Here is a 12,719-nt window from a genome sequence, read left to right as displayed (position 1 = left end):
CCATTAAGGAGAGTTATGGGACAGAGTATGGGGACACGAAGGGCCCGATCTGGGCAGTAATGATCCCGGAATGCCTCTGGTGGCTGAAGACCAGCCTTGGAAAGATAAAGGTCACCTCTTCAACCCAATCATAAGCCTGCAATTGTGATCCTGACACCATTAATACCTAGGTTAGGGCAGATAATGGGCCTTAATAAAACCTGAAAAAGACTTTGAAATGGACTACAAAAACACTAGTGTTTCATAGGTCTAGCCTGTAAATTATTTTTAATTGGGAAGCACTATCAGGGGACAAATAACAATACAACTGCAAGAAGATGAAGAGCAAAACAGTGCTTGATGGTGCCTTTATTAACCAACACTTGAGAGTATTCATCATATGCAGCTTGTTGATTCAGAGGAACATCTTCACACATCACCAGCAGACTAAAAACGGCTTGATTTTCCCAATCTGAAGTACGCCGGACTCTCTCTTCGCTTCCCCTTTCTGTACACGGGTCGCCCCCGAAGGACGTACGACTCGAGTCCGGGGGTTTACCCGACGATAACTAGGTCGTCGCTGGTGAACTCATAAGCCGGGACCTCGAGATTGAGCGGGGCAGGCCCCTTCCGGATTCGGCCCGAGGCGTCGTAGTGTGAGCCGTGGCAAGGGCAGTAATAGCCACCAAAATCTCCGGCGTTTGCGATGGGGACGCACCCGAGATGGGTGCAGACGCCTATCAGGATAACCCACTCGGGTTTCTTCACTCGGTCTAAATCGTGCTGCGGGTCTCGCAGCTGCGACACTTCGACGGCCCCTTCCTGCTCGATCTCCTTCTGGGTTCGGTGACGCACGAACAGAGGCTTCCCTCTCCACTTGAAAGCCATATTCTTCCCTTCTGGAATATCGGACAGCTTGATCTCAATCTTCGACATGGCCAGCACGTCGGCCGACGCGCTCATGCTGGAGACGAACTGGGAGACGATGTTCTTGGCCGCGTAGGCCACGCCGACGGTGGTCGTGGCGGTGATCAAATAGGAGAAGGCTTTCCTAGCCTCGCTGCTATCTTTTGAAGATTTCGTGCTATCTAACACTTCGGCTCGGCGATAGTCGGAGAAATCGGGCACTTTGATGTCTGTGTGAGAATAACGAACCGAAGCGGGAGCTGCAAGACAAAAGGAAGACTCTAAGAACCCAGCTGGGTACCAGTATGCTAACTTCTAAAAAAAATTTGAGGCTATTCAATAGAAACCCCACCATAAAAGCAGGTCTGGACTCAAAAAAAATCACAATCATGGCCACGGTTAACAGAGGAAACAACTTCCCCCCAGAGGAAATCAGCCACTCTATTACATTACTCTATTACTCTATTACAGTGCTCTGCACATAGTAAGCACTCAATAAATACGATTGATGATGATTACATGGATATGAGCCCAGATGACGTGTGTCATTTATCATGTAGACCACTAGTAGATTCGGTAATCCTACAGCTCCCAATCCTCCTACGGTGTAATAGCTGTGTTTCTGCGTTCTGTGTTAACGGAAACTCATGCTATAGTACTCACTGTCTCACCGCCGCACAAGATCGCCTTAGCGGACCAGTGCTCAAGCTCCCTGACAACATTCTAGCCAAAGTGAGTAGCTGAGTAGTGAAAACCCACAATCTGGCAGAAATGGGTTTACCTTGGTGGAAAGATCAGCACAAAGTCAAACAGAATTGCAAGGTGAACTCGCAAAAGCAGGCAAACAACCTCTACCGTGGTTGCCACAGATTACACCTTTCCCTCTAGATCTGCGGCATCGCCTGGCCCACCTTTGCTTGGGGTCATGCTTCTCTGCTCTGGTGGAAAGACACTGCCGAGTCCAAGACCCCTGGAGCAGTGAGCCCAGAGCAGGAGGGTGGCGAGAGAAGGGGCAGAAATGAAACACGGAAGACTGGCAGCAGTTTCCCAGCAATACTCAAGAGATGCCACTTGAGATGTTGGTGTACTCTCTCACTCCATTCCATCTTCCCTCTCAGGGAAACAGCAAGGTGCACCCCTCCCTCCGCCTGCCCACCCCAGCCAAGGCAGAAAAAAAAAAAAGAAGCTTGCCAATGCCGGCTCTAATGGCTCACCTGTTTCAACCTATTTACCTGACCTTAAGATTACAGACATTTGGCCACTCCAACATAGACCAGAACACTGTAACCCCTGGCAAATGTACCAGAAGGTGGAATAAGGACTTTCATCCCTCTCTCTCAGCCCTGGGACTCCCCATTATTTTTATTGCCTCGTTATCCCACTGTTCAGCATGGCCTAGTGGATAGAGCACGGGCCTGCGAGTCTGCTATGTCACCCTGGGCTAGTCACTTCACTTCTCTGTGCCTCAGTTACCTCATCTGTAAAACGGGGATTAAGACTGTGAGGCCTAATGTGGGACATAGACTGGGTCCAACCTGATTATTTTGTACCCTGGAGCTTAGTAGTGCTCGGCACATAGTAAGTGCTTAACAAATATCACAGTTACAGTCAGGGGGGCTGGGGCCAGAACGAGGAGGAGGGGAATGGAAGAACACCCCAGTAGAGGGGAGAGCAGAGGCCTGAACGCCAATAGTGCCAATAGAGAAGAGAAAAACAGCTGAGCTGGCTCCGCAGAAGACAGTCTGCTGGAAAGGGGAAAAGTGATGAAAGCAGGATCATTTTCCTGGTTGGTGTTCAAGAGGAGCTGGGGAAGACACAGAAACACTGACCAGTAGACTTCTATATCCGTCAGATATTGATAATAATAATAATGCTACTTGTGAAGCACCTACTATGTGTCAGCACTGATCTAAGCGTCAGGGTGGATATTATTGTGTTCATCCAGTTTCTACTATGTGCCAAACACTATACTAAGGCTAGGGTGGATAACCACATCTGAAACAGCTCTTGATTTCACGGCAATCTGAAAATCTCAAAGAGTTTTCAAATCTTACACCTACCTCAGTCCATTTCTGTAGTGTGTTCTGTCAGAACGAGGATGTGTAATCACATGATTTGAGCTGTGCGCTAACAAGGAATTAGGGAACATTCTTTCCTCAATAAGCATCTGTCCAGATATAAGGGGATCCACAAATTGGTACCAGTAAACCAAGTGTTGGAGAACCGTTTTTTTGTTTGTTTTTTTTTTGTCAGAGTTTAGCAATGGCCAAGGTACGAGTACTAGAATATGGATTTTCTGCAAGGCGGTTCTGCGGGAACACAATTTACTGCATTTGATGCTTTGGCTCCTTTTCAAAGGGGCCACTCTACAATACAGTATATTCAAATTTTCCTCCATTCTGCACCTTTCTGATGGACCGTGTTCCAGAGGTTTCAGTAGGAAATATGAAGCTTTAAGATGACATTGTTATTTCTCACTGGCCTGCAGGGATTTGGCTCAATCAGCCTTTGGAGACAGAATACTCTGATCTAGTCTACAATGGATTATGCTCGGAAGCACAGCCAACTGTACTTAGAATTAGTAATACTGGCGAGCAGATTTGACGGTCCAGCTTGACTCAACAGGATTTATTCCTTCTTTGTGCTGAGTACTGTATTACAGGCTGGGAGAACATGCAAAAGTAGTATAAAGTTGCAAATTCTGCCTTCAAGAAACTCTCAGTCTAATGGGAGAGGGCCAGCAGACAAGGACAAATATAAAATTCAGAGAATAGCTACAAATGATAGATCTAGAAATCCCCCGATTCCCAAGCAGACCAGAAAAAATTAATTAAGGTTAATTAATTTATTGTTAAGCACTTACCATGTGCCAAGCACTATTCTAAGAGCTAGGATAGATATAAGTTAATCAGGTTGGAAATAGTCCCTGTCCCACATAGGGGTCACGGTCTAAGATTTGTGAACCAATAACTCCCCTACACCAAAATGCCACAGCTCCATCTTAAACTTTGTTGATGTCAGCAACCGGATGGGAAATTTGTTGAATCTCTCACATCAGGGTTTGTTATTCAATGGTACTTACTGAGCGCTTACCATGTGCAAAGCATTGTACTAAGGACTTGGGAGAGTACAATACTACAAAGTTGGCCGACATGTTCCCTGCTAAACAGTCTGGGTGGGGAGGCAGATGTTAATGTGAAGAAATTTATGATAAAGATATGCACATAAGTGCTTTGGGGTTGAGGGTGAATATCAAATGCCCGAAGGTCACAGGTCCAAGTGCACAGACATCACAGAATGGAGAGGGAGCCAGGGAAAACCTTTTGGAGGAGACGTGACCTTAATAAGGCTTGGAGGGTGGTCTTGTCTTGGTCTTACACTTGTCGAGTCATCTCCGACCCAGAGCGACTCAATGGACACAACTCTCCCACAATGCCCCACCTTCATCTAAAATCGTTCTGGTAGTGTAACCAGAGAGCTTTCTTGGTCAAAATATGGAATTGGTTCACCATTGCCTTCTTCCACGCAGTAAACTAGAGTCTCAGCCCTCGATTCTCTCCCATGCCACTGCTGCCCAGCACAGGTGAGTTATGACTTGTATGCCTTCCACTTGCTAGCCACTGCCCAAACTAGGAATTCATTCATTCATTCAATCGTATTTATTGAGCTCTTACTGTGTGCAGAGCACTGTACTTAGCGCTTGGGAAGTACAAGTCGGCGACATATAGAGACAGTCCCTACCCAACAACGGGCTCACAGTCTAGAAGGGGGAGACAGACAACAAAACAGAACACGTAGACAGGTGTCAAAATCGTCAGAACAAATAAAATTAAAGCTATATGCACATCATTAACAAAACGAATACAACAGTAAATATGTACAAGTAAAATAAATCTGTACAAATATATACAAGTGCTGTGGGGAGAGGAAGGAGGTAGGGCGGGGGGGACATGGAACACGTATGCCTTTGCTTGACTCTCCCTCCGGTAGAAGAGGCTGGTAGAGTACTGGAAACTCGCCAGGTATGACCCTGAGAGGGGACTGAAAGTGGTGTTTTGGCATATACAGATGGGGAGGGAGTTCCAGTCTAGGGTAGGACTCTCCCTGGCACACCTGTATGCCCACATTTGGCTCATGTTCTCCTACCTTGGGAGAAACAATGGCAATCATTACTCAACGGCACGGCCTGCTTGGGACAAACATGAATCTTCCTTTTAACTAAATCCACATTTTTTTCCCCCTTAACGGTCCTGGGGGTATCACATAGACTAGCCGTCTTATGTTGGGAAGGTTGGCTAGTTGTACTTTGTTTCAATTTGGCATGGAGGACAGAATTGGGTGAGATGGGTAGTTGTCCCCTCCTCCCAAGGCCTCCAAAGGCTAGGGAGATGGCAACTGCTACCAGGGAATGGGTTGGTATCTCTGCCCCACCCCAAACCAAACAGACAGGCCCTGGGGGCCCAGGACAACAGCAGGGTGGGGAGTGGACACATAATTAAAAAAATCCTGAAATGGCAGTCAGGTGACTTCTGTCTCCTCCTCTACACTGTAAGCTTGCTCTGGGCAGGGATCATAATAATAATAATAATAATAATAATAATCATAATTGGCATTTGTTAAGTGCTTACTATGTGCAAAGCACTGTTCTAAGTGCTGTGTTTACTGACTCTTTGATACTGGACTCTCCCAAGTGCTTAGTACAGTACTCTGCATACACAGTAAGCACTCAATTAAATACAATTGATTAAATGATGCAGGATGCTCAAAAGCAAGAGCAATGGAAGCAAAAAAGTCTACACATTAGTGCTGTCCGCCGACGGTCCATCCCCATTGATGTTAACTTGGCATCAAACGTTTGTATTTTTAGAAAAGGTATTAAGTGCTTACTATGTACTAGAGAAGCAGCATTGGCTCAGTGGAAAGAGCACGGGCTTTGGAGTCAGAGGTCATGGGTTCAAATCCCGGCTCCGCCACTTGTCAGCTGTGTGACTTTGGGCAAGACACTTAACTTCTCTGGGCCTCAGTTCCCTCTTCTGTTAAATGGGGATGAAGACTGTGAGCCCTATGTGGGACACCCTGATTACCTTGTATCTACCCCAGGGCTTAGAACAGTGCTTGGCACATAGTAAGCGCTTAACAACTACCAACATTATTATTATTACTAGGCTCTGTTCTAAGCGCTGGGGCAAGATACAAGCTAATCAGGTTGGACACAGCCCCTGTCCCACACGAGGTGCACAGTCCTTAATCCCCATTTTACAGATGAGATCACTGAGGCCAAGAAGAGAAGTGACTTGCCCAAGGCCACACAGACAAGTGGAAGAGCTAGGATTAGAACTCAGGTCCTTCTGACTCCAAGGATTTGCCCCGTGATCATTTGGGCCAAAACAAAACAAAGAAGCTTCCATTAGTAAACTATTTTTAAAACACGATAGGTTCCTCACACACACCCTAGAGAAGCAGTGTGGCTGAGTGGAAAGAGCACGGGCTTTGGAGTCAGGGATCACGGGTTCGAATCCCGGCTCTGCCAACTACCAGTTGTGTGACTTTCGGCAAGTCACAACTTCTCTGTGCCTCAGTTCCCTCATCTGTAAAATGGGGATTAAGAAAATGTGGATTAAGACTGTGAGCTCCCCATGGGACAACCTGATCTCCTTGTAACCTCCCAAGGGCTCAGAACAGTGCTTTGCACATAGTGCTTAACAAATGCTATTATTATTATTAATATGAACACATACACTTTGGCTCCCCTTTTCCCTTTGGCTCACTTAGAAATGGAGGCTGAGGTAATTCCACCGGGAGACTGATCTGGGGTGGCTGTCTGAAGCAGTGTGGCCTGGGAGTCAGAAGGACCTGGGTTCTAATCCTGACCCTGCCACATATCTGGAAAATGGACAGTAAGACTGAGCCCTGTGTGGGACAGGGACTGTGTCCAACCTGATCAGCTTGTAACTATCCCAGCACTTAGCAGAGTGCCTGGCACGTAGTAAACGCTTAACAAAAACCACAAAAAAAGGGAAATGCAGCTTATTGCCCCAGTTTCATTCCCTTTCCTCTGAACTCCAAACTGGATGCCTGAGGGTCTCCTACCCACCCTCATTTCCTAGAAACATTCAGAGTCCCAGTTACCACTCCCTTACCCTGGGCAGTGTGCTATACTTCCTATAGCTTTAAACTAAAAATACTGATTTTAGAAAACAAATGGTCAACTACTTCACTAGTTAACTTGGAAAAAAAATATTTTTCTAAATGCTTGTTTTAAAGCTACAAAGCCTTATCGGCTTCAGGATCAACTTTTGGCCCAACAACAATATGGATTTAATTTTTCTCAAAGATGATCCAATACACAAAAGCATATTTAGAAGAGCCACGCAATTAACCCAATTAACCCAAGCAAGGTGCTCCTGCAAGCCTCTACTGTGCTATAATGCTCCAAGCCATCCCACATTCTTCCAGAATTCTTCCTGGAATGGCTTCCCCTCCAAAGTAGGGCCAGCCCTCCCTCCCCAGTCCAGTTTTATTTATTGAGATCCTACTGCGTGCAAAGCACTGTACTAAGCACTTGAGAGCTAGCAGGCCCATTCCCTGCCTACAATGAGCTTACAGTCTGGAGCAAATTCCAGACACCAATCTCCATCCCCAACTGTTAGTCCTCAACTCTATCCAGGCAGAAACTTTAGAAGGATCTTTAGGTCCTCATGGAGTAAAAAAGTGGCCTTAACAGTGAGGACATAGGACTGGGTAGTTTCTGTTCTCATCAAAATTCCTTGGAAATTTCCCCCTCTACAAAACCTAAGATAAAACCTAGCTATGGAGTGCTCTGCACAGAGTAAGCGCTCAATAAATACAATCAAATGAATGAATGAAGCAGCGTGGCCTAGTGTAAAGAGAACAGGCTTTGGAGTCAGAGGTCAGGGGTTCAAATCCCAGGTCCACCAATTGTCAGCTGTGTGACTTTGGGCAAGTCACGTAACTTCTCTGTGCTTTAGTTACCCCATCTGTAAAATGGAGATTCAGACTGTGAGCCCCCCATGGGACAACCTGATCGCCCTGTAACCTCCCCAGCGCTTTGAACAGTGCTTTGCACGTAGTGAGCGCTTAATAAATGTCATTATTGTTATTATTATTATTAAAGAGCATTGGTCTAGGAGTAAGAGCACCTGGGTTCTAATACTCACTCTGCCACATGCTTTCTGTGAGACCTTGGGCAAGTCACTTGGACAAGGAGGAAAAGCGGCATGGCACAGTGGATAGAGCCTGGGGGAGTGAGTCAGTCGTATTTATTGAGTGCTTACTTTGTACAGAGCACTGGACTAAGCGCTTGAAAACTATAATTCGGCAACATATACAGACGGTCCCTACCCAACAACGGGCTCACAGTTTAGAAGGAGGAGACAGACAACAAAACAAGTAGACTGTAGTCAATACCATCAAAATAAACAGGATTATAGATATATACAGAAGGTCATATATGGGTGCTAACCCTGACTCCGCCACTTGTCCGCGGTGACCTTGGGTAAGTCATTTCACGTTTTTGTACCTCGGTTCCCTCAACTGTAAAATGGAGATTAAGACTGTGAGCCCTTTGTGGGACACAGGCTGCGTCCAACTTGATGACCTTGTATCCACCCCAGTGCTTAGTTCAGTGCCTGGCACACAGTAAGCATTAAATAATACCCCTATTATTATTATTATAATGCTCCGCACATAGTAGACGCACAATAAAAACGACTGAATGAATCCAGTGCTTAGCACAAAATAAGCGCTTAACAAATACCATCATTATTATTATGACCTCTGACTCCCAAGCCCGTGAGTGGGCCAAGGTCAAGCAGCTGAGCTTAGTAGTGAGTGGGCAGGATAATAATGACAGTATTTGTGAAGCCCTTACTATGTGCCAAGCACTGTTCTAAGCGCCAGGGAGGATACAAGGTCATCAAGTTGTCCCACGAGGGGCTCACGGTCTTCATCCCCATTTTACAGGTGAGGGAACTGAGGCCCAGAGAAGGGAAGTGACTTGCCCAAGGTCATGCAGCAGACAACTGGCGGAGGTGGGATTAGAACCCAGGACCTCTGACTCCCAAGCCAGTGTGGCTTAGTGGAAAGAGCACAGGACTGGGAGTCAGAAGGTCGTGGATTCTAATTCTGGCTCCGCCTCTTCTCTGCTGTGTGACCTTAGGCATGTCACTTCACTTCCATGTGCCCCAGTTCCTTCATCTGTAAAATGGCGATGAAGACTGTGAGCCCCACATGGGACAACCTGATGACCTTCTATATACTCCAGCGCTTAGGACAGTGCTTGGCACATAGTAAACGCTTAACTAATACCATCATTATTACTATTATTATTATTAAAATGGGGAATGAGACTGTGAGCCCCACATGGGACAACCTGATGACCTTCTATATACTCCAGCGCTTAGGAAAGCACTTGACACATAGTAAACGCTTAACTAATACCACCATTATTACTATTATTATTATTAAAATGGGGAATGAGACTGTGAGCCCCACATGGGACAAGCTGAAGACCTTGGATCTACTCCAGTGCTTAGAACAGTGCTTGGTTCATGGGAAGCGCTTAACAAAAACCATCATTATCATTAGTATTACTCTAGCGCTTAGGACATTCATTCATTCAAACATATTTATTGAGTGCTTACTGTGTGCACAGCACTGTACTAAGCGCTTGGGAAGCAGAAGTCGGTAACATATAGAGACGGTCCCTACCCAACAACAGGCCCACAGGACAATGACTGGCACATAGTAAGCGCTTAACAAATATTATCATTATTATTAAGCCCATGAGTGGCCAAGGTCACGCAGCTGACCCCGGTATCATTCATTCAATCCTATTTACTGATCACTTTCTGGGTGCAGAGCACTGTCCTAGGCGCTTGAGAAGTACAATTTGGCAACAGAGACCATTTGTACATATCTATTCTATTTATTTTATTTTGTTAGTATGTTTGGTTTTGTTCTCTGTCTCCCCCTTTTAGACTGTGAGCCCACTGTTGGGTAGGAACTGTCTCTATATGTTGCCAATTTGTACTTCCCAAGCGCTTAGTACAGTGCTCTGCACATAGTAGCGCTCAATAAATACGATTGATGATGATGATGATGATCCCTACCCAACAAGGGGCTCACGGTCTATTCATTCACTCAGTCCTATTTACTGAGCACCTACTGTGTGCAAAGCACTGTGCTAAGCGCTTGGGAAGTACAAATCGGTAACAAATGGAGACGATCCCAACCCAACAACGGGCAGAAGTCCATTCATTCATTCAATCATATTAAGCGCTTCCTGGGTGCAGGACACTGTGCTAAGCGCTTGGAAAGTACAAATCTGTAACAGAGACAGCCCCTACCCAACAACGGACTCACGGTCCATTCATTCACTCAAACGTATTTACTGAGCGGTGACTGTGTGCAGAGCACTGCACTAAGCGCTTGGGAAGGACAAATCGGCAACATATGGAGACAATCGCTACCCAACAACGGGCTCATGGTCTAGAAGGGGGGAGACAGAAAACAAAAAATAAAACATGGGGTGCCCGGGGTGTGTGGTGCCCAGATGTGCGGGGTGTCCGGGCTGTGTGGTGCCCAGAAGTGCGTGATGCCCGGGATGTGTGGTGCCCGGATGTGCGTGGTGGCCGGGCGTGTGTGGTGTCCGGAGTTGTGTGGAGGCCGGAGTTGTGTGGTTCCCAGGATTGTGTGGTGTCCGGGGATGTGTGGTGCCCGGGGGTGTGTTCATTCATACATGTATTCAATCGTATTTATTGAGCGCTTATTGTGTGCAAGGACTGTACTAAGCGCTTGGAAAGTACAAGTTGGAAACATATAGAGACGGTCCCTACCCAACAACGGGCTGAAAGTCTAGAAGGGCAACACAGTGTGGGGTGGCCGGGGGTGTGTGGTGGCCGGGGTTGTGTGGCGCCCATATGTGTGTGGTGACCGGAGGTGTGTGGTACCCATATGTGTGTGGTGACCGGAGGTGTGTGGTAGCCAGGGTTGTGTGGTGCCCATATGTGTGTGGTGACCGGAGGTGTGTGGTGGCCGGAGGTGTGTGGTGGCCATACGTGTGCGGTGACCGGAGGTGTGTGGTGCCCATATGTGTGTGACGACCGGGGTTGTGTGGTGCCCATATGTGTGTGGTGACCGGAGGTGTGTGGTGGCCGGGGTTGTGTGGTGCCCAGATGTGCGTGGTGACCGGAGTTGTGTGGTGCCCATATGTGTGTGGTAACCGGAGGTGTGTGGTGCCCATATGTGTATGGTGACCGGGGTTGTGTGGTGCCCATATGTGTGTGGTGACCGGAGGTGTGTGGTGCCCATATGTGTGTGGTGACCGGAGGTGTGTGGTGACCGGAGATGTGTGGTGACCGGAGGTGTGTGGTGCCCAGATGTGTGTGGTGCCCAGATGTGTGTGGTGACCGGAGATGTGTGGTGCCCAGATGTGTGTGGTGGCCGGAGGTGTGTGGTGGCCGGGGTTGTGTAGTGCCCAGATGTGTGTGGCGCCCGGGGTTGTGTGGTGCCCAGATGTGCGGTGACCGGGGTGTGTGGTGCCCAAGATGTGTGTGGTGACCGGGGTTGTGTGGTGCCCAGATGTGTGTGGCGCCCAGATGTGTGACGCCCGGGGTTGTGTGATGCCCAGATGTGCGGTGACCGGGGTGTGTGGTGCCCAAGATGTGTGTGGTGACAGGGGATGTGTGGTGCCTAGATGTGTGTGGTGACCGGGGTGTGTGGTGTCCGGAGTTGTGTGGTGCCCAGATGTGCGTGATAACCTAGGTTTGTGGTGTCCGGGGGTGTGTGGCGGCCGGGGTGTCTGGTGCCCAGATGTGTGTGGTGACCGGGGTGTGTGGTGCCCAGATTTGCGTGATGACCGGGGTTTGTGGTGCCCAGATGTGTGTGGTGTCCGGGGGGGTGTGGCGGCCGGAGGTGTGTGGTGCCCAGATGTGCGTGATGACCGGGGTGTGTGGTGTCCGGGGGTGTGTGGTGTCTGGGGTGTGTGGTGACCGGGGTGTGTGGTGTCCGGGGCTGTGTGGTGTCTGGGGTGTGTGGCGGCCGGGGGTGTGTGGTGCCCGGGGCTGACTGACCGTTGAGGCTGTGAGTGGCGGCGAGGCCTCGGGCGCTGTTGTGAGGGCTGAGGAGGAGGAGGCGGAGCGGGCCATGGCGGCGCAGTCGTCGGGGGTCGGCCTGGAACAGGGGCGGCTCGGGGTCGGCGGCGCCGGGGGGCAGCGAGGCCTGAAGCAGCGGGCGGAGCGGCCCCGCCACCCCGCGGCCCGCGCCCCACAGCACCGGCGCCAGCGGGCCCGACCGGGCCCACACCGACAACATGGCGGCCGATGAGGCGACGGACGCTCCCGGCCCGCTCACCCCCGCGACGACCTTCCCGGCTCCTCGGGCGGGACGCCAAGGGCGCGACGCCGCGGCGACGTCATCACGCAGCGACGCGGGCGTCCGCACGCAAAGACGAGGGTCACCACGCTGGCGGGGGGGCGGTGCCCAGACGACGCCAGAGGGGAAAAAGGGGCGGAGCTACCGGCCGCTCCCGAGGGAGAGCTGCGCGCAGGCGCTCTGGGACGTTTTGGCTTGTCAGGCGTCACTCAGTCATTCAGTCATTGATTCATTCATTCATTCAGTCAGTCAGTCATTCACTCTTCATTCATTCAGTCATTTATTTATTCATTCTTCATTCATTCATTATTCATTCTTTCTTTTTTCGTTCATTCATTCAGTCAGTCAATCTTCATTCATTCATTTATTCATTCATTCATTCATTCTCTTTTCATTCAGTCAGTCATTCATTCATCATTCATTCATCCATTCTCTTTTCA

At 48.8% G+C, this 12,719-nt stretch overlaps 1 protein-coding gene across 1 annotated transcript; it reads right to left on the bottom strand.

The window, feature by feature from the left end:
• Positions 1–244: 244 nt before the first annotated feature.
• LOC119935129 (cytochrome b-c1 complex subunit Rieske, mitochondrial) lies at positions 245–12,273 on the bottom strand. The gene is made up of 2 exons (XM_038754772.1): positions 11,979–12,273; positions 245–1,145 (listed from the first exon to the last, which is right to left on the bottom strand). The coding sequence occupies exons 1-2, from the start codon at positions 12,217–12,219 to the stop codon at positions 535–537; spliced, it is 852 nt and encodes a 283-aa protein (XP_038610700.1). The 5' UTR covers positions 12,220–12,273; the 3' UTR covers positions 245–534.
• Between the last annotated feature and the right edge of the window lie 446 nt (positions 12,274–12,719).

Source organism: Tachyglossus aculeatus, chromosome 11 (genome assembly GCF_015852505.1).
Source record: "Tachyglossus aculeatus isolate mTacAcu1 chromosome 11, mTacAcu1.pri, whole genome shotgun sequence".
NCBI classification, from domain to species: Eukaryota; Metazoa; Chordata; class Mammalia; order Monotremata; family Tachyglossidae; genus Tachyglossus; species Tachyglossus aculeatus.
The sequence above is the reverse complement of the archived record's forward strand: the minus strand, read 5'-3'. Positions and strand labels throughout refer to the sequence as shown.

What these genes read in the sequence shown, in the direction of transcription:
- LOC119935129 (XM_038754772.1), bottom strand. Translation starts at nt 12,219, where the DNA reads ATGTTGTCGGTGTGGGCCCGGTCGGGCCCGCTGGCGCCGGTGCTGTGG. An exon ending in CGCCACTCACAGCCTCAACG is followed by an intron (nt 1,146 to 11,978) that starts GTCAGTCAGCCC and finishes TTTGTCTTGCAG; the next exon opens with CTCCCGCTTCGGTTCGTTAT.